This window comes from Thamnophis sirtalis, unplaced genomic scaffold, assembly GCF_051295495.1.
Source record: "Thamnophis sirtalis isolate CommonGarterSnake01/CBP01778 unplaced genomic scaffold, rThaSir2_p1.2 scaffold_9, whole genome shotgun sequence".
Lineage (NCBI taxonomy): Eukaryota > Metazoa > Chordata > Lepidosauria > Squamata > Natricidae > Thamnophis > Thamnophis sirtalis.
This window is the reverse complement of record NW_028261389.1, coordinates 16,027,543-16,051,864: the sequence shown is the minus strand read 5'-3', so window position 1 is coordinate 16,051,864 and position 24,322 is coordinate 16,027,543. Positions and strand designations below refer to the sequence as shown.

Sequence of the window (24,322 nt, the reverse complement as noted above, 5' to 3'; positions counted from 1 at the left end):
TTTGTTCATCAAAAGAAAGGACTATTATAATTTAAATTAAAATAGGTTTTTCCCTGATCATCAAATTCATATCCAGGTGAGACCATTATAAGACATTTATAAGACATTATAAGACATTGTAAGACAAGTGAGACATTTATATTTTGAATATATTATTACTAAAATTGCTCTCTTCTACTCGGAATGAAGAAAGGTAAGAAAGTACCTTTTAAAGTTTTACAATAAAATTACATATAAAGTGAAATATTAGGACTTGTAATATTTAATTCTTTTCACTAGAGTTGAAGTGGCATTTTAAGCCCTTAGTTAAATACTGCAAAGCAATGCGTTTTTTCCCTGTAATAAAATCTAGAAAATATACTTTGGTCTGCAACTTTATTGGACTAAAATGTATTCTGAATTAAAACCCTCGTGCTGAAGTCTGAAGTGTTTTCTATGCAGGTTCCAGTCTTCTCTTTTTCATGCCTTGACCTTTTCGGTAGGGACTCTGTTCAGCTGAAATAGAAAATAGTCATTCAGAAAAGGATTTCCTTTAAAAATATATATGCTTTTTGCCTAGTTTCACCTAGTTTTTCTATGTCTGTCTGTCTGTCTGTCTGTCTGTCTGTCTATCTATCTATCTATCTATCTATCTATCTATCTATCTATCTATCTATCTATCTATCATCAATGGCTCTGTGTGTGTGTGTGTGTCTGTGTGTGTGTGTGTGTGTTCCAGCATAACTCTGGAATGCCTTGAGCCATTTCAACCAAACTTGGTACACAGATGACTTACTCTCTGGAAAGAAATACTGTGGGGGTAAGACACCCCTAACACCCCTCAGGGTGTGTTCTGTTAAGATACAGCCTGTTGTGCCTTAAAACGGCTTCTACTGTACAGCACAGTGGAGTTGCCATAGTAATGGCTTCACAGTACTCCACAAGGGGGCTCCCTGTGGTAAGGGGAAAAATACAACATTAGAAATTACGTTTGGTCCGGACATTTCCCCCCCATAAATAAATACCCAGGCAATGCCAGGTTATCAGTTAGTCTACAATAAAATGTGTCCTGTTTCATTTTTTACCACTGCATTTTCAGCAATTTTACTTTAGAGTTTTAATGACTTCCCTATAATGCATAGGCTGGAATCCCTGGGAAATATGAGGATTTTTTTTCTCTGCGCTCTGCAGGATTTGGACACGGTTTACATTCCCGTCCAGTTTCATGTGCTAAGCTATCCTATTTCATATACAACATTCCTCGTGGCCCAGAAGCTGCATTTTAGCTGCTTTTCACGGAGGAGACAATGTTATTTGTTCCCCACTACTACATGCTTTTGTCATATAGCCTAGTTAATGTAGACAAAGTTACTCGTTTTCCTATCTCTTTTACAGTTTACCTGCTAAGTAAGATTTGGGACTGGAGGACAGATGCCAAGATGAAGGTTTTATATTTGATTGCTGATTATTTATTCTTTGTGGGGTTCGGCTGCGAGTCATCATGCAATGCTGTCCAAGAGGTGAACGTAAGCATTGGGCTGGCACTGCTGCTGTATTGTGATCAGTTGCTTCCAAAGGAAAGTCCCACAGTTCTGGATCATCTGTAATCAGTCAGAAATTAAAACTAAAACTTCAACTATTGATTGTTCAGTTATGCGTCTGATTCCCAATGGCTCTAGATTGTAATGGAAGCCGCAATATTCAGGGTCCAGCTCAGATATGAGAATGCTTAAATCTGAGTTTTTCTAGAAAAAGGGAATGTGTCATGGCCCCATCGGAGCCTGAGTCCACAGAGGAGGACGAGCTAGAGCTGGGGCTGATGAAAGAAGAGGGCACGACCTCGTTGGCTCCGGAGAAACGACCGGAGGAGGATGAGGCAGCTCTGGGTCTCTCAGGCTTGGGAAGGATTGCCAGCGAGGAAGAATGAGCACAGGATGACCGAGAGAAGGGGGAAGAGACGGCAGGCAGTGGAGCAGGGGAACGACAGAGCTCCGGTGCCGAGCAAGGACCGCCCCCTTCCGATCCCCAAGCATGGAGCTGTGGAGGGGAGGAAGGAGCAACGCAGACCAACCCGATGACTCGGGAGGAGAGCGCCCTACCCCTCTTCACAAGGCTTACCTTGGGACTGAGATTTAAGGAGACGCCGTTGGGAGGGGTGTTTGTCGGGAACAAGCGTTGAATCCATGGAGCCTCGCATGCAGTTGCCGACATCTGGATTTTGCTGTGCTTTGTCTTGTGTGCCTTGTCCGATTTGCCTGCCTCAATGGACTTCTTGCCTTGGTTGCTGCCTTGCTAACTTTGCTTACTGGACAACTCGCAGCCAGAGGCTGTTGGAGGTGTGTGAGAGAGCTTTGCTCCAGGACTTGCAGTAAACATGGGGACATATGATGACCCAGGGAGTGGCACAAAGGCAACACAGCCAGAAAACCTGTATGTGTCCCTTTATTAACAACAACTGTGACCCCAACGTCCCTGCCAACTCTCCGGCCTGGAGAAAAACTCTTCCACAAACCTGTAACAGCCTTTGGCTGAAAATGCTCCAGTCCAAACCTTGTACACAGAAAACCAATTATAAATCCAACAAGGCAAGATAAAGTAATTAATATGGCAGGGCAAGCAAGATAAGGAGTTCCAGAAGTGAAGTGGGGCTGCCCTTGAAGAGTGTTCGAAGACTTCAGTTAGTCCAGAACGCAGCCGCGCAAGCGATTGTGGGTGCACCCAGGTACACCCACGTCACACCTATCCTCCGCGAGCTGCACTGGCTACCCATTAGTCTCCGGACCCGCTTCAAGGTGCTGGTCATTACCTATAAAGCCCTACATGGCATCGGACCTGGGTACCTGAGAGACCGCCTCCTGCCGATTACCTCCTATAGACCGATTAGATCTCACAGGTTAGGTCTCCTCCGGATTCCATCTGCCAGCCAATGTCGGCTGGCGACTTCCCAGGGGAGAGCCTTCTCTGTTGCAGCTCCAGCCCTCTGGAATGATCTCCCCGTGGAGATCCGGACCCTTACTACCCTCCCGGCCTTCCGCAAAGCCACCAAGTCCTGGCTGCTCCAGCAGGCTGGGGGGCTTGTGAAATATCCAGCCCCACGGAAAATGTGAATGTTGCATATTTTTAAAGTGTTGTTTTGTCTATTTATCCCCCTCTTCTTGTATATTGTGAGCCGCCCGGAGTCCTTCGGGAGTGGGCAGCATACAAGACAAATAAATAAATAAATAAGTAGCACAGCAAATCAAACCAATTGGGAGGATGCCAGGAACTCAGATAAGCATTTAACACCAAATGAAGTCAGTGTTTGTTCCCGACAGCAGCAGCCCCTCCCATTTGCCTTTCCTTTAAACTCCATCCCCAGGTGTGCCTTGTGAAGGGAATCGGGGGCCTTTCTTCCCTCGTAAGCCACACAACCCACGTTGCTCTCTTCTCCGTCCCCAGCTCTGCCCAACCTGACTTTGCCCTTCCCCAGTTTCCTCCACAGCCAATGGAGCCACTCTCCCACTCTCTGACAGCTGTTCATCTTCCATCTCAGAGTCCGACTCTTGATAGGGGCATGACAGGATGTTTGGGGGAAAGTCGGAGCAATAAAGGAGAGTTAGAACTGTTCTCTGGCTGTGTTGCTTCCGTGGCTTGCCCCGGGTCATCACAGAATGTGGGTGAATAGATGGGTAACACTTTGGCTCCCAGTAACTTTTCACTATATATGCCCCCCTGGCTGTTTCTTCTTTTCATTACAGTCCTTCCCAAAGTCTGCATTCAGCATCAAACCAAGGGTGTTGGGGAGGACTCGCATGAGAAAAAGAGGATGTACATTGTACCCAGGGGTGGATTCCGGCAGAAACTACTGCCGGTTTGCTCAGGAGTACGCCACATGCCCCTGCGCACTGCACACACACATGCACAATACAACTAAAATTGCAGAAGCAAAAAACAAGATGGCGGCATCTATGGCACCACCAGGAGAACTGGTTCAAGGGCGTGGCAGGCCTGGGTCACTGCCGCTTCCAGCGACCCAGGTCGCCAAGCTATTAGCGGTTCGGCCGAACCGGTAGAAACCCACACGATTGTACCGTAATAATTGGTACTGTAAATACCATGAAAAAACCATGAGCTAATCAACTTAAAGCAATTTTACGCTCACCTGCAAGGAATTCATCCACAACAGATTCCGGGGGTACAGAAGAGTTGCATTCCAAGGCAGGGAGATTGGACGCCTCTGTATGCAAAGAGCAGAATTGCCGAAAAAGTGAAACTGTTACCCGCCTTTCTAATTTGAGGCAGGGAGACAGGATCAAGATGGGTAAAACTAAATTGGTGATGGACGAATGGCATATCAGAGTCTTTTCCTTGTGTCATCAAAGGAGGATCGGTGGTAGCTCAACGGTGCAACTCCAAGTTGCTGCAGATCAACTTCCTACTGGTCTCTTTCTTCCCAGGAGAGAACAGATTGGGAAAGGAGATTGTATTCTCTCCCTTTCCCTTCCCAGCTTCCTTTTTTCTTCTGGCACTGAAGAACTATGGGGCAGGGTCAGTCCTCCCTGGACATTTGGCTATTGTTTTTTTGCAATTTTTAATTTTAATTTAATTAAAAGGCAAGACAAGAAACAATGGATGGAAACTAATCAAGGAGAGAAGCAACCTGGAGTTCAGGAGAACCTTCCTAACAATGAGAACAATGAACCAGTGGAACAGTTTGCCTACAGACGTTGTGGGTACTGGAGTTTTAAAGAAAAGACTGTACAGGCACCTGTCTGAAATGGTATAGGGCAGGGGTGTCGAAATCAAGGGCCGGGGCCCGGATCCGACCCGCGGGGTGCTTAGATGTGGCCCGCAGAGTCATTCTGGAGACAGCGAAGGACCAGCCTGCAGTGCCTCTGTCAGCGAAAACAGAGCTCCATTTTTGCTGGCAGAGAGTTGCAGGAAAATGTTGCAGCCAAATACGAAGCTCGGGAGCCTGTTTTTGCTGGCAGAGCGGGCTGCCATAGGCACCGCAACACAAGTGATGTCAAGCTGGCCACACCCATCCCAGCCCCCTCCCCCCAAGGTCAAACACATCCCTGATGCGGCCCTCAATGAAATCAAGTTTGTCAGCCCTGGTATAGGGTCTCCTGTTTGAGCAGGGGGTTGGACTAGAAGGCCTCCAAGATCCCTTCCAGCTGATTGAATGATTTTTTTTCAGGGTGGGGGGGAAAGCTTCTTAATGTTTCTGTTGTAACTGCAACTCCTTATAATTCTCTTGAGTTACAAGGAAGAGCCTTTCACCGCCCTCATCTCCTCTTCCCCTCCCATCAAACGAACTGGGCTGTATTTATACTTAAATAATTTTTTTTCAAGTGAAATCTAAAATCCTTTGGAATCCTTTGGGATAGTCATTGTATTTTGTTGATTCCCCCCCCCCATCTCCTTGAACAGTTTCATTCAAACACTTATTGGAAAAGGTGTCAAATGTGACCCAACAGCACTTGGGAAAGTTTCAGGGGCAACAGAGGTCATTGCCACTCTCCCATTCTTTGGGTCCAAGCCTTTCTCAGTCCTCTGAGCTCCACATCATTGTATTTTCTTGCAAAACTACATCAAAATTGCTTCACAAAATCTACTTACGCCTCGACTGTTTAAATTTTTGTCAATTAGAATTGCCCCCTATAATTACTTGACCAACTCCTGTTTAAACACTCTGATCCTCTGCATCCCTAAAACTATTCCAGATTATTTATTCCCCTGCCTCTATTTTCCTCTATGGTTTTCTTTTTAAGTTAAACGTGGCTGATGTTAACAGCTCATGCATTTTTGTATAAAATAACCTTTGTTTGGCAGGTCATTTTCTCCTTCTGACGAAGGCACAATTAACATGGAAGGAATTAATAATGCTACTAATATTCTCCTCTATCTGGAATAGAGGTGGAAGGGAATTTAGAGGTCTTCTAATCCAACCCCCTGTTCAAGCAGGAGACCTTATACCATTCCAGACAAGTGGGTGTGCAAGTCTCTTCTTAGAAGCCTCCAGTGATGGAGCACCCACAATTTCTGAAGGCAAGCTGTTCCACCGGTTAATTGTTCTTACAGCTAAGATTTCCTTAAATCCAGATTGCTTTCATCCATTTTTTTAATCATCCTGCCTTCAAGTGCTTTGGAGAATAGGTTGATTCCCCTCCCCCTCTTCTTTGTGGCAGCCCCTCAAATACTGGAATCCTGCGATCATGTCACCCCTTAGTCCTTTTTTTTTTCTAGACTAGCCATACGCAGTTCCTGCAACCCTCTTTACCTTGATCTTTAGCCCTGCAAGCTGAAACATCTGACTGGATCTGCTGTTTCTCCTGCATCTCCTGTCTGAACTTCTCTTGAAGCTGCTTCTGCCGTATCTTCCGAAGGTGAGTTGCGTCGTAATCCAAGGGCAATGAGATCCTGTGATAACAGAGTATAAACCAAGGGGGATTATCCCTCTAGTTCAGGGGTGTCAAACTCGATTTCATTGGAGGACGCAACAGCGATGTGTTTGACAGGGGGGGCTGGGAGGGTATGGCCAGCTCGACGTCATTCGTGTTGGGGGTACCTGTGGCGGCCCAAGTGCTCTACCAGCAAAAACAGGCTCCTGAGCTCTGTTTTTGGCTGCGATGGCGTCCTGAAGCCCGCAGCCCTCCTGGGCTCCGTTTTTGCTGGCACAGATACCGCGGGCCGGTCCTTTGCTGCTTCCTTAGATCTGGCCTCACTGGCCAGATCTAAGCACCCACGGGCCGGATCCGGCCTCCGGGCCTTGACTTTGATACCCCTGCTCTAGTTCATTAATAACATTTCCTCATGCTGGATGGCAAGGCATGTTTATGGCATATTAAATTTCAATTCCATGATACTTTTCTTCTAATAATAGCAACAGCAGTTAGACTTATGCTTAACAGTCCTCTCTAAGCGGTTTTACAGGGTCAGCCTATTGCCCCCAGCAATCTTTTACCGACCTTGGAAGGATGGAAGGCTTAGTCAATCTGTCAGGCCTGGAAGAAATCTTTTACATTTGGGCCTTCAGGCCTTCCATGCAGTAGGAAAATGGGAGGGGGGATTATATGGCGTATGGGAGATGTATATTCTTTCTCAGAGCGTCAAGGACATCTTGCCAAGCACCTGGAGTGGCGTGACTGCGAGGCATCTCCAGTTGGGACGGTGCCTGATTGGGCCATGTGACAGACATGTGGGTGGTGGGGCAGGGACTTGGACTTTCACTTGGGTGGGGTCAACCTGGAAACTTTCAGATTTGAGTTTTCCCAGATGTGCCACTATGACATCTCTAATAAAATGGAACTTAGAGGAACTCAAGCCTTCTTTCGTTGGGGGTCTTACTTGGCACAGTGACACAACCTTGATAACATACTTAATAACTTACTGAAGATCCAGGACTACCAGTATAAACGCATGAAAGAGGAATTAATGCTGGATAACAAATTCTGAAAGCAGAATGTTAGTACAACCAGAGGGCATCAGACTGGAAAAAGCTGCCATAGGATGTATCGTATTTTTCGGACTATAAGACGCACCAGAGTATAAAATGCACCATGATTTTGAAGAGGTAATTTTTTTTAAAAAAGTGTTTGCACTCTGCAGGCCTCCCCAACCGTCTGCACGCCTCGTTTTTTGCAAAAAAAAAAAAAAGGGCATGCAGAGCTTTGGGAGGCTTGCAAAGTGCTCCTGGGAGTTGGGGGGCAAAAAGACGAGCAAAAAAACGGCTCGTTTTTCGCAAAAACTGGCCGTTTTTTGAAGGGGAAAAAAGGGGGTATGCAGAGCTTTGGGAGGCTTGCAAAGTGCTCCTGGGGGCTGGGGGGGGGGGGCAAAAACAAGCAAAAATGGCCCTTTTTTTGCTCATTTTTGCCCTCCCCAGTCATCAGGAACACTTTGCAAGCCTCCCAAACCCTCGGCATGGGCATTTTTGCAAAGGGGGAGAAGTTTCGGTAGGGCATAAATGCTGTTTTCAGCGTAAAAGACAGAACCAGATTTTCACTCTCTTTTTTGGGAGTAAAAAGTGTGTCTTATACTCCAAAAAATACAGTATGTGCCCACTTGGATATGTACTTTGTCAATGCTATACCCACTTAGGAAATAGGAAACATTTAGACTCTCTTTTTTTCCTGACAGAATTAGTTTAGTTTAGTTTAGTTTAGTTTATTTGTCTTGTATGCCGCCCACTCCCGAAGGACTCCGGGCGGTTCACAATAAACAAGGGAAGGGGGATAAATAGACAAAAACAACACTTTAAAATATGCAACATTCACAGTTTCCGTGGGGCTGGATATTTCACAAGCCCCCCGGCCTGCTGGAGCAGCCAGGACTTGGTGGCTTTGCGGAAGGCCGGGAGGGTAGTAAGGGTCCGGATCTCCATGGGGAGGTCATTCCAGAGGGCTGGAGCTGCAACAGAGAAGGCTCTCCCCCGGGGAGTCGCCAGCCGACATTGGCTGGCAGATGGAATCCGGAGGAGACCTAACCTGTGAGATCTAATCAGCCTATGGGAGGTAATCGGCAGGAGGCGGTCTCTCAGGTACCCAGGTCCGATGCCATGTAGGGCTTTATAGGTAGCGACCAGCACCTTGAAGCGGATTCGGAGACTAATGGGTAGCCAGTGTAGCTCACGGAGGATAGGTGTGACGTGGGTGTACCTGGGTGCACCCATAATCGCTCGAGCGGCTGCGTTCTGGACTAACTGAAGTCTTCGAACACTCTTCAAGGGCAGCCCCATGTAGAGCGCGTTACAGTAATAAGAATTCACAAAAGCAATCCTGCATTACTTTTTCTTTCCCTCCTGCCAGAACAAAAGTAGAATATCTGACCACACTCAGGAATTTCTTGCTGAATTAAAATTCAGAATACTTTTGACAGCAACTTTCTAAACGTCATTATGAAAAGTTTAACATTTCAAAATGTGAGCCTGCCCGGGGAAAAACATCTAATGAAGCTGCTAACCTATTTTGGTTTTGTTCAATCGCATTCAAGGGAGTAGTCGATTTGCGAGATTTGCTTGGGGTTGACAAGGAAAAGAGCTTCTGGTCTTCACTTCCTTTTTGCAAGCAGCTGTTATATCTTGCCTTCTCAATAGTAGGATCAAAGTCCTGTCTTTTCACTTTGCCCAAATCTAAATCTGGAGGCATCTAGCAAAAGGATAAAACAAAAAGCCATTCAAGTAGAGCAGAGGTCTTCAAACTTGGCAACTTTCCCAATATTTAGCGGAGCTGGCTGGAGAATTCTGGGAGTTGAAGTCCACAAACCTTAAAAATTGCCAAGTTTGGGGACCCCTGAGATAGAGAAATTAACAAAATAGTAGAAGCATTTCACAGAATTTATCAGGGGGAAGCTGCCCAGGAAATACCCCCTACCCCCATCCTAGTCCAGAGGTAAAGCTACCCAAGGAAACAAGGGATGTTTTATGCAGAATTTGCACCTTCACACCATACTTTTAGCCAATGCTGTAATCTGAGCTAATGTGGGTTATTTATATGTTTAAAGCAAATTACAATTATTCTTAGGGCCGTGTACCCTGCAGATTACCTTTGGCTTTTTTTGATTTTAAGGCAATTTATTTATTTGAAAGATTTATATAGACACCCATCTTATAGCAAACTTTGGGCAGTTCACAATCAAAAATTAAAAACCGTATTAAACGTAGATGATCATGCTGTGCCCGAGGGGGGGGGGTCAAGCGCACCATCAGTTTAGAGTCCCTTTGTGCCCACATGAGATCTAAATCCAGCCCACCTTGAATTCTGTTGATTCTTCTCTACCGCCGGTTTGCTTTGACCTCTTGTTGAGGGCATTAGCATGCTATCATTTGAACTGCATTGACTCCCGATTTCCTGCACTTGACATTAAACTATTAAAACCAAGTGTGTGTGTAAAAACCTGGGGTCAAGTCAAGCTTCCAACGTGCAGTCGTCTGTTTTAATCCCAGAGCTTGGATGGAAAGATAGGCCTTCAGTGCTTTATGGAAAGTTAGGAAGATAAAGGTAAAGGTTCCCCTCACACATATATGCTAGTCATTCCCGACTCTAGGGGGCATTGCTCATCTCTGCTTCAAAGCCGAAGAGCCATCGCTGTCCAAGGACGTCTCTGTGGTCATGTGGCCGGCATGACTAAATGCCAAAGGCGCACGGAACGCTGTTATCTTCCCACCAAAGATGGTCCCTGTTTTTCTACTTGCATTTTTACATGCTTTCGAACTGCTAGGTTGGCAGAAGCTGGGACAAGTAACGGGAGCTCACTCCGTTATGTGGCCCTAGGGATTCCTGCCTTATGCCAACACCAACTGGAACCAGCCACAGAGGAAGGAGGAGAACCATCATAACACAGTGCCTCCTCCCACTTCCAGCTCTCCAAGCCAAGCCAAGATACCACGACTGAAGGCATCAAAAGCCACTGAGGGCAAGGAAGGCCAGACGGGTTGCACCATTTTCATTCTGAGCCCTCCAAAGGTCACTGACTAGTGCAGCCAGTGCCGTTTTAGTGCTGTTTTCTGGTTCGAACCCAGATTGAAGAGGATCCAGATAATCCACTGTATCGAGGGCCATTTGTAGCTGTCAGCCAACAGCATTCCCTAAAAGGGGAACATTTGAGACTAGGCTAGTTATCCAATTATAGGTTTTAAAAAGTGAACAAACCATGGTTAATCTTATGGCAATGCCGAGAGATATTAAAAGAGGGATCTTTAGAAGCTTATGGTGTCATCTTAAAAATGATTATGCAAAAATAAACATAAGTTCCATTAACCTTACTATTAGGTAAATTAATAAATGAATTGCAAGGTTCAAGATAGTTTATCCAAAGGGTCCTAAGGTAGAAAACAATATACTCTTAAGGTCCGCATAAAAATTATACGAAGGTACGTGTGTTTTTGTGCAGGTTACAGAATCTTATTCCAAATAACGCCAAAAAAAAAAAAAGTTGTTTTATAATGCTAGAATGATGACATAATACTTTTGGCTTAGTTCTGAGTAATAATAATGAACAAAAGAGAGAACATTTCTAAGAGAAAAAAGCCAAATGGTGAAATCTGGTGATTATAAATGATGCAAGTTACTATTAATTGTTACAATTCGTGATCACTCCAGAATTTGGCATTTCTACTTTCTTTGAAACCTGCTCTCCTCCCCCCTGCCCCTCCTCCCCCACAACATACCTGCCGGGGGAGCTTATTCACCGAGCGCAAGTAGTCCTTATCCAAAATACAGTTCCCAAGAGCATTACCAAAGCACCTGAAGAGACAGACGGCTGCTTCTTAAAACATAATTCTCTATTTCACAACAACAATAAAATATTGCATACGTTGGTTACTCTTACTTTAGTGCCCTCTTCAATCCATCTGTGACAGCCTCTTTCCTTGCTTTTTCAAGGGACAAGGCCTTAGATTTCAAGCCTTCACTTACTCCGTAGCCAACATCTTCATGGTAAGCCCCATCCTGCAACATGAGTAGATTTATATCCCCCCTTACTATAATTATTTTCACAATTCCTTTCTTAATATTTGAAGGGGAAAAAATGAAAAGATGACGGAGGTGCATTCATTTTTTCTGGAATCTACAAGGATTTGGATACTTCATCTGCAGTATCACACACTTCAACCTACCATATTTTTCGGAGTATAAGACGCACTCCCCCCCCCCTAAAAGAGGGTGAAAATTTGGCTGCATCTTATATACCCGCCCATCCTTTGGCCTATGCTTCCCAGAAATTTGCCTCCTTGCAGCAAACAGCAAACAGCCTGTTTCAGTTTGCTTCAGCAGTCTGATTAGCACAAGCAGCTGATTGTCGGTTGGATCAGCCTCCCAACCATCAACTGTTTCAGGTTGCATGGATTGCCATTGCCTATTGCTGCCTCCGCACGCCTCATTTTCGGCCTCCGCATCCCATTTTTGGCCTCCGCACCCCCCCCCCCCCATTTTCTGCCCATTCCAATCCCTGCTGCCCAGAACGGGTGGAAAATGGAGTGCGCGGAAGCCAAAAACGAGGTGTGCAGATGCTGAAAATGGGATGTGGAGGCTGAAAATGGGGTGTGCAGTGGCAATAGGCTATGGCAATCCCTGCAGCCTGAAACGTCGGGAGGCCGATCCAACTGACAATCAGCTGCTTGTGCTAATCAGGCTGTGCTGAAACTGAAACGGACTGTTTGCTGTTTGCTGCAAGGAGGCAAATTGCTGGGAGAGGCAGATTGTTTTTTTCTTGTTTTCCTCCCCAAAAGCTAGATGGGTCTTATACTTTGGAGCATCTTATACTGCAAAAAATACGGTATTTTAATTCTTCAAAGAAAGTGTATTTTTGGCCTGTAACAAAGGAGAAAATATAAGTGGAATAGCTTCTTCAGCATTAAATAATCCCTTTCAACCAGTAACAGAATTGACAATAGTAACAGTTTTATATAACAATAGAATCTCTCCACCTGACTATAAATAGTACCTTCAAGAGTTCTTATTGTGCACATTTGGGTATAATTTTACTCAGCGGTTCCCAATCTTTCCGGTTTGGCGGTCCAGCAGGGGAGAAGGGTTGTTTCCATGCAAATGGCAGGCGCGTGCACTCTCATGCACAGCTCCATTTGTGTGAGTGGCAGGCGCAAATGCACAAACTGAGCTGCACATCCAAACATGAGCACCTGCCGCTGGTGCAAGTGGAGCTGCGCACATATGCTCGCCCGCTGCTTGTATGGCCCATTTCCAAACAGGCCATGGTAGTAGGCCACAGCCCAGGGTTGGGGACCTCTGATTTAACTGTCTCTTCCTAAAAACCCCACCACATTAGAATACCCACCCACATATGCATGCTTACCTTAAGCTGAACTTTCACAAAGGCACAAACACCCACATAGAATTTGCCATTATTTAGATCAACAAAATCTACAAAAGGAGGAAGAAAAAAGTCACACTAATGACTAAGGCAAGAAGCAGTAACAGAAATATATAAAACTTCGTGAGAGTTGTTGTTTTTTTTAAAGGACCTGTGGTAGCCTTTATTTTTGAAAAGAAAACTAAGGCCAAACACAGTATAAATTATATAAAAAGGAAGCAAGAAAACACACTTAACGAAAAATTAAATTCAACGGTGCCTGATAATTTTCATTGTTAAAATAAACAGCAATTTATGGTTAGCACGTATTGAATATAAGATGCCATATTTGGGGGAAACAAACCCTCTATAAATATTGTTCTGTGTTAATCAGAAGTACCAAAGAAGCTTTGCTTGGAACTGTATCATATATCAGTGCTTGACCTTTCCTAATAAACTACTACAGCAAAAAGTAAAAGGATACATTCAGGTAGAATGATGAATGCACCCTGTTTTGTGTTGTTAAAACAGAGGCAGAGGCGTGAGGGACAGGCAGGCGATCTGGATGCACAGGCCGTGGGAAAGCCGAGCGGTGGTGGGGCTGAGTGGCAGGTTTCATGGCTTGTTTCATGTCTCTTGGGTTGCCGGCAGCCTGTGTGGCGTGCCGGCATCGCCCGCCTTCTGCTGTGCCTTCCGCTCTGTGCAGCTCCCGAGTGCGCCAACTAAGGGACCAGCGGACTAAACTTGGACTTGGACTTAATCTTCGTAAATGTCAACGTCCATAAGGCAGTGAACATTGCATTGTGAAGGCCAGGGGCAGGACGTCACGGATTACAACACGCCATTGATTCCGATTTAGGGCGGCTTGTTGGGCATCGGTTATCGAGAAATGGAGTGGTTGAAGATCGTGAGCCACTTGGGATATCCACGTTTTCTTTGGGGCATTTCGTGCGATTTTCCACCCATCCGGTCGCAGCGAGTTAATCGATCAGTAAGGTAATCGGCTATTGTCCATACGGCAAACGTGTCCAAACCATCTAAGTCGTTGTCTTCTTAGGTAAAGTTCGATTGTAGTTTGGTTTTTACACAGTTGCAATACCGTTTCGTTTTTCCATCGGTCCCGTAGAGTTATGTGCAGAATGTTGCACAAGCATCTTAGCTGGAATCGTTCTAATAGGTTCAGGTCACTTTTAAGTAAAGTCCACGATTCCGAGCCGTACAGTAAGATTGTGTGGATGGAAGCATTAAATATCCTCATCTTGGTCGCAATCGTCACGTCATTTTGGACTAAAGCTGCTGCTGGATGCCATAAGTCCCCCATGTGCTTGCTGGCTCTTGTGTGAGCGCCAGAGGGCGGGGCACCCAGCCAGGCCGATCACCCTAAAAATCTTGTTTCCCTGAAAATAAACCCTAGTGCATATTTTGGGGCCCAAAAGAAAATAAGTCCAGGCCTTATTTTGGGGGAAACACGATAGTTCTTTACTTACAAGCTACCAATTTCAAAAAGTGTAAAGTATTGCAGGTGGCAGAGGCAGGAGGTGGAGAGAAACAATCACAGGACTGATAACCCAGGAGGCAGTGACCACCGATAACAAAAATGCAACAGTGTCAGGGTTCCGAATAGCATCCAAAATTCAATCAGAGTCCAAGGCAACGTATTGCTCAAAGTTCCAATTTATTAACAGAGCCATTTTGGCACATCTGGGAAAACCCGAATCTGAAAGCTTCATGTTTTTCCCCACCTAGTTGAAAGTTCAAGATCTTGCCCCCACACCTCCAAGTCCATCCCATGTCCAGTCTCCCACTGACTGCCATGCTGGCAGTTCCACCCATCCAATTCCGGTCAGGTGCAGAGGTGCAAAGACAAAGGATGACCTTGGCTTTCAAGAAAGAATTTTGTTATGGCTACAAGACATCTCACTCCTGCAATCCTAACCCTCCCATTTTCCCACAATAGAAAACGCATAGCAGAATAATAGAAAGTGTGGCAGACCAAAGATCTGAAAGAAAAGATGGCTGCAGGCCTGACAAACAGAATTCAAGATTTGAGAATATTGTACAAACTGGATCTGGCCACGCAGGGAACAATTTTAAACATCTATCAAATTAGAAAAACAAATAATAAATAAATATGGGTGCTTGAGAGGACTAGCAAAAGACACATTAAAAACTGTAACTAGTAGAATAACAGGCTATTGTGGTGATTTCACTTAAGAGGTAAGAGAACTACAACAGAGATAAGCAAATCTGCTTTCTGGCTGGGAAATACAATCTAAAACGATGAATAGGCATCAATTTTATTTGAGGTTTTAATTAAGGTTTTATTTAAGGTATTTAAGGTTGACTCAGCCTTCCATCCTTCCAAGGTGGGTAAAATGAGGTCCCAGATTGTTGGGGGCAATAGGTTGACTCTGTAAACCGCTTAGAGAGGGCTGTAAAGCACTGTAAAGCGGTATATAAGTCTAAGTGCTATTCCTATTTTATATGTAAACTAACTCCAAAAATTCTTGGCCACCCTCGTACTTCAAGGTCTCAAGTTGCCTAAGGAAGAGAGGCAATTCTATAATTCGTCATAATATTTCTCATGCTCTTCTACAATGGATTGTTATCAGGAACACACGGAAAATGAAAAAAAAAACCTGCTTCCTAATTTTCTTTACGTGAAATCTTATTACCAGTTCAAAAAAGCTTCCATGAACAGAGCAGTACTGTAAATTCCCCAGCTTTTTCTTTTACATTTTATTAGCATTGCCTTTACGGTGGGAATATTTTTCCCACATTTTCAACCAAAACAAGTTCTTATTGGACTCACCAACGTTCTGCTGAGTGACAGAATGAGCCCAGCCATTATATCCAAACATTTCATTGGCCAGGCTGATGACCCTGTGCCCCTCTATGTAGCAAACCTGAGAGCAAAAAGAAAGGAAATACGTTTTGCTGTAGCCTATCAAATATCAATTTTTATCTCATAATAATACATAACATGGCGTTGCCTGGGTATTTATAGGGGGAAAAATGTCTGGATCCAATTATAATTTCTAATGTTGGATTTTCCTCCTTACGAGAGGAAACTCCCTTGTGGAGTATGTGAAGCCGTTACTGTGGCAACTCCACTGTGCTGTACAGTAGAAACCATTTTACGGCAGTACAATAGAAGCCATTTTAAGGCACAACAGGCTGTATCTTAACAGAACACACACACACGAGGGGCGTTACAGGTGTCTTACCCCCCACAGTATTTGTCTCTAGAGAGTAAGTCATCTGTGTACCAAGTTTGGTTGAGATTGCCTGAGGTGCTCCAGTTATTCTGGAACACACACACACACACACACACATCCATTTTTATATATATGGATTCAAGATTCAAGAAGGATCTATAGTTATGTAATATACACAGTTTATTACTATATTACTATTTTCTAACTATATTATGTCTCTAGAGAGTAAGTCATCTGTGTACCAAGTTTGGTTGAGATTGCTTGAGGTGTTCCAGTTATTCTGGAACATACACAAACACACACACACATTTTTATAAATAGAGATTCAAGATTCAAGATGGATCTAGAGTTAGGTAATATACATAGTTTCTAACTATATTACTATATTCTAACTATATTATGACATAGCACAGCAAAAAACATAAAGAAGCAGGTAACATAATACGTTTTAACCGGATTTACTTTTTTATGTTTACCAACTTGGAGACATTGTTTTCACGTAAATAGCTCTCTACATAAGAGCTATCCATAAATATTAAAGTGATCAGATGGACTCTATTTCAGGAGGAGAAAGCTGGTAATATCTCAAAATCTAGGCCACAGTGTGGGATGGGATATGTAGGCAGCAAGGGTGGGATTGAGCATTACATGCGTCATACGCCTTTAAATGTGTGAAAAGCTGTCGGAAGATTCAGTGCCACAGAACGAGAGATCCCTTGTAAAGCTAATTGGGCAAAACAGGCAGTCCTGGACTTACAACAGTTCACTTAGTGACCGTTCAAAGTTACAACGGCACTGGAAAAAGTGACTCATGACCATTTTTCACACGCAGCATCCCGAAGGTCACACGATTGATATTCGGATGCTTGACAATTGACTCATATTTATGACGGTTGCAATGACCCCCTTTTGCAACCTTCTGGCAAGCAAAGTCCATGGGGAAACCAGAGCCACTTAACAACCGTGTCACTCATTTAACAACCACAATGATTCACTTAACAAATGTGGGAAGAAAAATAGTAAAACGGGGCAAAACTCACTTAACGAATTTCTCCCTTAGCAACATGAATTTTGGGCTCAATTGTAAGTTGGCCATAAGTCAAGGACTCCCTGTACACACAACATATAATATTGCAATAAAAACCTGGCGTTTTTAGAGCCATTTTGCCTAGGATTATGTTTATTTTTCTCTTGAAATCTCTGGTCAGCGATTTTAATTTGACAACCTGAAGGTTAGTACTGAATTTCAACAATCTGGTTTGGTGATACTAGCTGTTGACAGCTATATAGTACATGTTTTTGTTTTTTTAAAGTGTTAACGCATCTTAACAGGCTACTCCAAGCCTGTCAGGTTCACAACTCTGGGGTTAAAAGGATGCTTTTCAGTATAAAGTAAAGTAAAGCTCTAATCTCTAATTTGTACCTTCTGTCCTCCTCCAGCTTGTCGGCTACTGATGTATTCTGGGCCCAGCCTCTGCCGCAGAGCCGCCTGAACAGCCTGGTATTCATCTGCTGTGTACTGGCACTTCACAAACACAAAAACCAACAGATTTAGCCACCTTTCTGCCTTCTTGCCTCTTCTGGTTGTTTCCATTTCAAGATTTAATTTGCTCACACTTAAGTCTTTTTCAAAATGAGAGAATAAACTGTACTGTTATCATGCTGTCATAAATTATAAAATGATAAAAGTAACATTTTAAAAGTTAACTCCTGAAGTCTCACTATCTTAATGCAAATTGAAGAGATAATTATATCGGCATATTGCCTAGTATTCCTCACCAAGAAGCAACTTATGAATTAATCCCCCCAAAAAGAGACCTAAAGAGCACTTCAAAATTGTACAAAGTCTTCTTTGTAAAATAATCTCAATAATACCAGAGCTTCACGTTTTCTGCATAGGATACAAAATAAGGTAAGGTAAAGGTTCCCCTCGCACATATGTGCTAGTCGTTCCCAACTCTAGAGGGTGGTGCTCATCTCCATTTCAAAACTGAAGAGCCAGGGCTGTCCGAAGATGTCTCCGTGGTCATGTGGCCGGTATAACTGAATGCTGAAGGAGCACAGAATGCTGTTACCTTCCCACCAAAGGTGGTTCCTATTTTTCTACTTGCATTTTTACATGCTTTCGAACTGCTAGGTTGGCAGAAGCTGGGACAAGTAACGGGAGCTCACTCCGTTACGAGGCGCCAGGGATTTGAACCACTGAACTGCCGACCTTTCTGATCGACAAGTACGGCATCTTAGCCACTGAGCCATCTGAGCTAGGATACAAAATACATTGGGGTTATTTCAGAAAGATTGATTAGCGTCAACCTGATTTTCATCCAGGCCTGTTCCCTTTAAAACCTCTAAGTACGTTTCCTACAGATTTGTTATGATGATGTAGAAACCATATTCTTATCCCTAATAAATGTTGCGCAATGTTTCATCCCTGAGAATCTTAAGATAGCTGCAGTGAAATGGGCAGCAAACTAACCATCCAACCAATTAACTAACTAAAAACAATGATATACTGACCTGTCCAAACCATGTATTGGGTGTGTCACTGGTGTTGCCATTTCCATCTCTTGCCATTTCTACCCTGGACATCCCTTCAAAAAATATATTAGAATTAGAATATTCTTTATTGGCCAAGTGTGATTGGACACACAAGGAATTTGTCTCCAGTTCATAAGCTCTCAGTGTACATACAAACAACAATAGCAATAGCAGTTAGACTTATATACCGCTTCATAGGGCTTTCAGCCCTCTCTAAGCGGTTTACAGAGTCAGCATATTGCCCCCTAACAATCCGGGTCCTCATTTTACCCACCTCGGAAGGATGGAAGGCTGAGTCAACCTTGAGTCGGTGAGATTTGAACAGCTGAACTGTAGAACTGCAGTCAGCTGAAGTAGCCTGCAGTGCTGCATTTAACCACTGCGCCACCTCGGCTCTCCTCAACCATAAATCATAAGATACAATCATGAATCGTAAGATACAAACAAGTGGTAAATCATACCAATAAATCAAAATACCGATAGGAGAAGTAAGTTCCATTAATACATTTGAACAAAAAGTAATCCCAAATATTGCAAAGAATTAATGTGAAGATATCTCCTCAGAATTAGCAGAGCAGGATATCCACACAGAAGCTCCGTGCAAATTTTGTTCTTTTTCCAGAACTTGACTTTTCCTAATAAATGAGAAATTCCTAATGAAAGAGAGCATTTTATTTCAGTCAGAGAATAAGATGCACCTGAAACCAAGAATAGCTTTTCTCTTGTACTATGGTACTATGACTCCTTGATTATCCTAATGACTGAGATGAAAGGCAGGGTGTTTTTCTGATTATAAAATTGATGCAAATATACATGCAACAATTTCCATCAAACCAAAGCAACACTTTTTTCAGAAAGAAGCAGACTTTGTCTATTTCAACCTAAATCTGAACAGAATTAGCCTGCACAAATGCTGACAGAAAGACCGCCTAAGTATAACAATCTGGTATTACTGAGTATTTGCACTACATCTGCCATAAATCCTGATAGGCACAGCCTGTCGGAAGTTCAAAAGCTTTGAAAGGCATTAAGTTGCTTACTCTCAAATGCATGAAAACACCATTTTTGTTCTATATACATACATTTATCATACATATATACATACCAGGGGTGGGTTTCAACCGGTTCGCGGCGGTCCCCGCGAACCGGTTGGTCGGCGAACCCGGAAGTAAGTAACTTCCGGGAACGGCGAAGGGCCCGCCTGCCCGCACTCCTTACCCGGTTTTGACGAGTTCTGCGCTTCCACACATGCGCGGGATGCATACAGCGCCTGCGCGATCCTCCAGGAGCAGCTGGAGCATCGCACAGACGCTAGTACGCATGCGTGCACTGCGTGCGTGCACGAGGACGCCACCAGCCCCGTTCCAACCGAACCGGTTGGAACAGGGCGAGAAACCCACCCCTGATACATACATACATACATACATACATACATACATACATACATACATAGTGTTGTGGTCCGCCAATGGAGCTAGCAGCAGAGTTGGACAGAGAGGAGATCAGGGAGGAACATGGGCCAGTCCTGGAGTCTGGGGAAGGCTCTGATGAGGGCTCTGCATTGGAGGCAGAGATGGGGCGACGGCCGCCTAGCAGTTCTCAGCTGCCTTCGGAGCTAGGCGGCAGTGAGGCAGAGGAACAGCTGAAGCCTGTTCCCAGTGTGAGCGTGGGCAGAGCTGCCAGAAGAAAAGAACAGCTAAGAAATCAGGGTCGATTTGGGATTAAAGCCACAGGTGGACGGTGAATGGCTCCTCCCATAGGAAATAAAAAAGGAGCGAAAGGGGAGTGGGCTTTTGCAGGAAACAATTTGTTCGTTAGTTCGTTTCACGAGTGAGGAGTGTGAAGATCTGTCCGTGAATCTCAGAGACTCTGTGCCAAATCTTTCCTTGCACAGCACTGTGTTTGGAAAATATTTACATGGCAGCTTTCCAAGCTAGATAAGGCCTGTGGTCATAAATTCACCTTTGAAAGACTGTTTGCCAGGCCCTTGCTGAATGTGAATGAGAGGAATTCACATTCGTTTAATAAAAGGGGTTTTGTCAGGACCAGGAATCTGCTTTGTGCTTTTTGGGGAAGCCTAGGTCAGAACACATACATACATACATACACATCTACATCTCTATATCTATACAAGGTATCTATCCAGTTATCTAACTATATCTATATCTTATACAGTAAGTCAATGAAAGGCATGAGATAAAGGAAAGGAAAGGAAATGCAGCCAACTCATATCAAGGTGCACCAAGAGGAACAATTTTCCCATCCCAGAGGCTTTTTTTTAATGCATCAGAATTGAATATATTTTACAGGTATGCCTTTGATTTTAAAAAAAGATATGGTTGATTATCCTTTATAATAATTATGAACTTCATCCAAGGTTTTCATTGGAACTCAGAAAAACAAGTGTTCCCAAAACATGCTTAAATTTGTTTCTCCATAATAGCCTTGTCCAAAGATGCAAATGATTCTAACCGAATTGAAGATTAATCTGCTTTCATAACATTGCTACTCAAGGACTTGAGTAGTTAAGTTCCAATGCTATTACTTTGCTCAGCATGATGTTTCCACCTTGGTGCATCTTGCTCACATTTGGACTACATGTTCCACTCTTCCTCTTCAGCAAGATGTCTGGCCTTCCAGCTGGGAATGATTAATGTTTATAATACAGTGTCAATTCAAGCTGCTTTTGCATAAAACTGATTGCCATCAAATCGGTGTGAGTTCTTAGCAGCCCCACAGATTCTATAAATATTTTCATTTGTTTATGAAGCTGTATTAAAAAAAAGTGTTATCATACCAAGAACAGCTAAAAAGCATTAATTTAAGGTAAACGCTTGGAAAGGAAGCAGGGATAATGATTGTTTTAAAAAAAGCAAAAGTGGTTTCCTTCACATTGAGATGGATGAAGGACATAATACAGTTTTCTTGCTGGCATTATAGAAGCAGTTAGTACAGGTAGTCCTTGACTTAAGATAGTTTAGTTAAGTTTAGTTTATTGTCATTGCACATCGTACAATGAAATTAAATGCCATCTTCAGTGTACATTATAAAAATAAAAACACAAACATACATCCTTTACATTCTATATAATTGAAATTGAAAACCTGATATTGCACTATAACATAGAATTCAATAGTTACTGCCATGGGATATAAGCTGTTTTTCAGCCTATTTGTCCTTGTTTTTATTATCCTGTACCGTCTGCCAGATGGTAATAGTTCAAAAAAAGGGTGCCCAGGATGAGATGGATCTTTAAGAATGTTTTGAACTTTCTTAAGGCAGCAGGAGCTATAAAGCTCTTCCAAAGAGGGAAGAGGACAACCCATGATCCTCTGGGCAATGACATCGACCCTCTGGAGTGCTGTTCTATCTGCCACTGTGCAATTGGCAAACCATACACAGGTGCAGTTCAGTTAAAATACTTTTAACTACGTTAAAACAGTTCATTTAGTGACCATTCAAAGTGAGGACGACACTGAAAAAAAGTATCTCAGGACCGTTTTTAACAGTTACAATTTTGTAGCATCCCCATGATCATGTGATCAAAATTCAGATGCTTGACAACTGGTTCATACTTACGACGGTTGCCGAATCCCAAGGTCATCTGATCCCCTTTTGCAAACTTCTGACCAGCAAAGTCAATGGGGGAAGCTAGATTCGCTAAAACAAATGGGTTGCTAACTTGCAGTGATTTGCTTAACAACTGTGGCAAGGAGGATTGTAAAATGAGGCAAAACTCACTCAAAACAAATGTATCACTTAACCACAGAAATTCTGGGTTCAATTGTGATCGTAAATCGAGGACTACCTGTAAGTCGTCTTTTTCCATAATTATTTTGGACTTTCCAATCCATGATAATCCCTCTCACTCCCCCCCCCTCGGGGGGGATTTCCTAGTCGTCTCCCATTCTAACCATCTCTAGATCTAGATCTCCCAACTCTAGCCAGATCTGATCCTGATTAGCAGTTTATGATCAGCCCTTGGTGCTCTCAGAGCTTCCTTATTTTCTTGCAGACGTTTCATTACCCAAACTAGGTAACATCATCAGTACCAGTAAGGAGGGACCTTGGCTCTTGGTTTATATTACATTCTTTGTAGCACTGATGTTACCTAGTGATGATAATGAAACTCAATAGTAGTAACTGTGAAAGGGATCTTGGAGTCCTAGTGGGCAACCATTTAAATATGAGCTAGCAGTGTGCAGCAGCTGCCAAAAAAGCCAACACAGTTCTAGGCTGCATAAACAGAGGAAGAGAATCAAGATCATGTGAAGTGTTAATACCACTTTATAATGCCTTGGTAAGGCCACACTTGGAATCCTGCATTCAGTTTTGGTCGCCACGATGTAAAAAAAGATGTGGAGACTCTAGAAAGAGTGCAGAGAATGGATGATTAGGGGCCTGGAGGCTAAAACATAGGAAGAACGGTTGCAGGAACTGGGTATGTCTAGTTTAATGAAAAGAAGGACTAGGGGAGACAGGATAGCAGTATTCCAATATCTCAGGGGCTGCCACAAAGAAGAGGGAGTCAAAGTATTCTCCAAAGCACCTGAGGGTAGAACAAGCAGCAATGGGTGGAAACCAGTGGTGAAATTCTTTTTTTTTTTTTTACTTTTTTCTATGGGTGTGGCTTGATGGGCATGGCAGGAGACGGATACTGCAAAATCTCCATTCCCACCCCACTCTGGGGCCAGCCAGTGGTGGTATTTGCCGGTTCTCTGGGTTACTCAAAATTTCTGAACCTGCTGAATTTCACCCCTGGTGGAAACTAATCAAGAATACCTTCATGGTATTGGACCTGGGTACTTGAGAGACCGCCTGCTGCCAATCACCTCCACTAGACCGATTAGATCCCACAGATTAGGCCTCCTCCGAATTTCATCCGCCGGCCAGTGCCGACTGGCGACTACCCGGAGGAGAGCCTTCTCTGTGGCTGCTCCGACCCTCTGGAACGAACTCCCCGTGGAGATTCGAACCCTCACCACCCTCCAGGCCTTCCACAAAGCCCTTAAAACCTGGCTGTTCCGACAGGCCTGGGGCTAAAGAGCTGTTGCCCCCGTCTCGAATGGTATGACTGTTGTGTGTTTTTTAAATTATGTATTGTTATGTTTTGTCTTTTATTTTCTGTCTGTACCCCCCTTCCCTGATTTGAATTGTGAGCCGCCCTGAGTCCCCTTCGGGGGAAAAGGGCGGCATATAAATATAATAAAATAAAATCAAACAGAAGCAACCTAGAACCAAGCCAAATTTCCTGACAGTTAGAACAATTAATCAGTGGAACAACTTGCCTCCAGAAGTTGTGAATGCCCCAGCACTGCAAGTCTTTAAGAAGATGTTGGATAGCCATTTGTCTGAAGTGATGTACGGTTTCCTGCCTAAGCAGGGGGTTAGACTAGAAGACCTCCAAGGTCCCTTCCAACTCTGTTATTCTAAACGTCTGCCAGAAAACAAGAGCATATTGGAAGGCTGCTATCATGTCTCCTCTAGTCCTTCATTTCATTAAACTAGACATACCCAGTTCCTGCAACCGTAGAGCACCAAGGACCCTTCATTTCAACCTCGAGCCACAAATGTCCTCCTGTATTACTAGGATCAGCCTGTTTGCCATGTAGCCGAGAGTACGGAATAAGACCTTTTATCAACTTACGTGAAAGTAGAATCTCTTGAACGCAAAAAAGGGACTGAAAATTTGGAATGGTGTCGCCAGGCAGCTCTGAAAGAGCGGGACGATCGTTGAGCCCCCCCTTTTTTTTGCCCTCCGTACAAGGCGGCTGTCAAAGGCACCACCCTCTCCGGACAAA

The 24,322-nt window shown here is 43.8% G+C and overlaps 1 protein-coding gene across 1 annotated transcript; it reads right to left on the bottom strand.

Annotated features, from left to right (window-relative positions):
• Positions 1-1,368: 1,368 nt before the first annotated feature.
• On the bottom strand, positions 1,369-24,292 carry LOC148044049 (DNA repair protein RAD52 homolog). Its single transcript, XM_087722536.1, has 11 exons — positions 24,169-24,292; positions 18,501-18,574; positions 17,407-17,508; positions 15,578-15,671; positions 12,769-12,836; positions 11,287-11,405; positions 11,126-11,201; positions 8,920-9,104; positions 6,242-6,381; positions 4,121-4,195; positions 1,369-1,580 (listed from the first exon to the last, which is right to left on the bottom strand). Exons 2-11 carry the CDS (start codon positions 18,570-18,572, stop codon positions 1,369-1,371), a joined length of 1,143 nt encoding a protein of 380 aa, XP_087578662.1. The 5' UTR covers positions 18,573-18,574; positions 24,169-24,292.
• Between the last annotated feature and the right edge of the window lie 30 nt (positions 24,293-24,322).

Bases quoted from the DNA above. Each gene is read 5' to 3' on its own strand.
- LOC148044049 (XM_087722536.1), bottom strand. From the start codon at position 18,572: ATGTCCAGGGTAGAAATGGCAAGAGATGGAAATGGCAACACCAGTGAC. The intron at 15,672-17,406 runs GTACAAATTAGA...TTTTGCTCTCAG, and splicing joins AAGCTGGAGGAGGACAGAAG to GTTTGCTACATAGAGGGGCA. The intron at 6,382-8,919 runs GTTAGCAGCTTC...CTGTTATCACAG, and splicing joins ATTGAACAAAACCAAAATAG to GATCTCATTGCCCTTGGATT.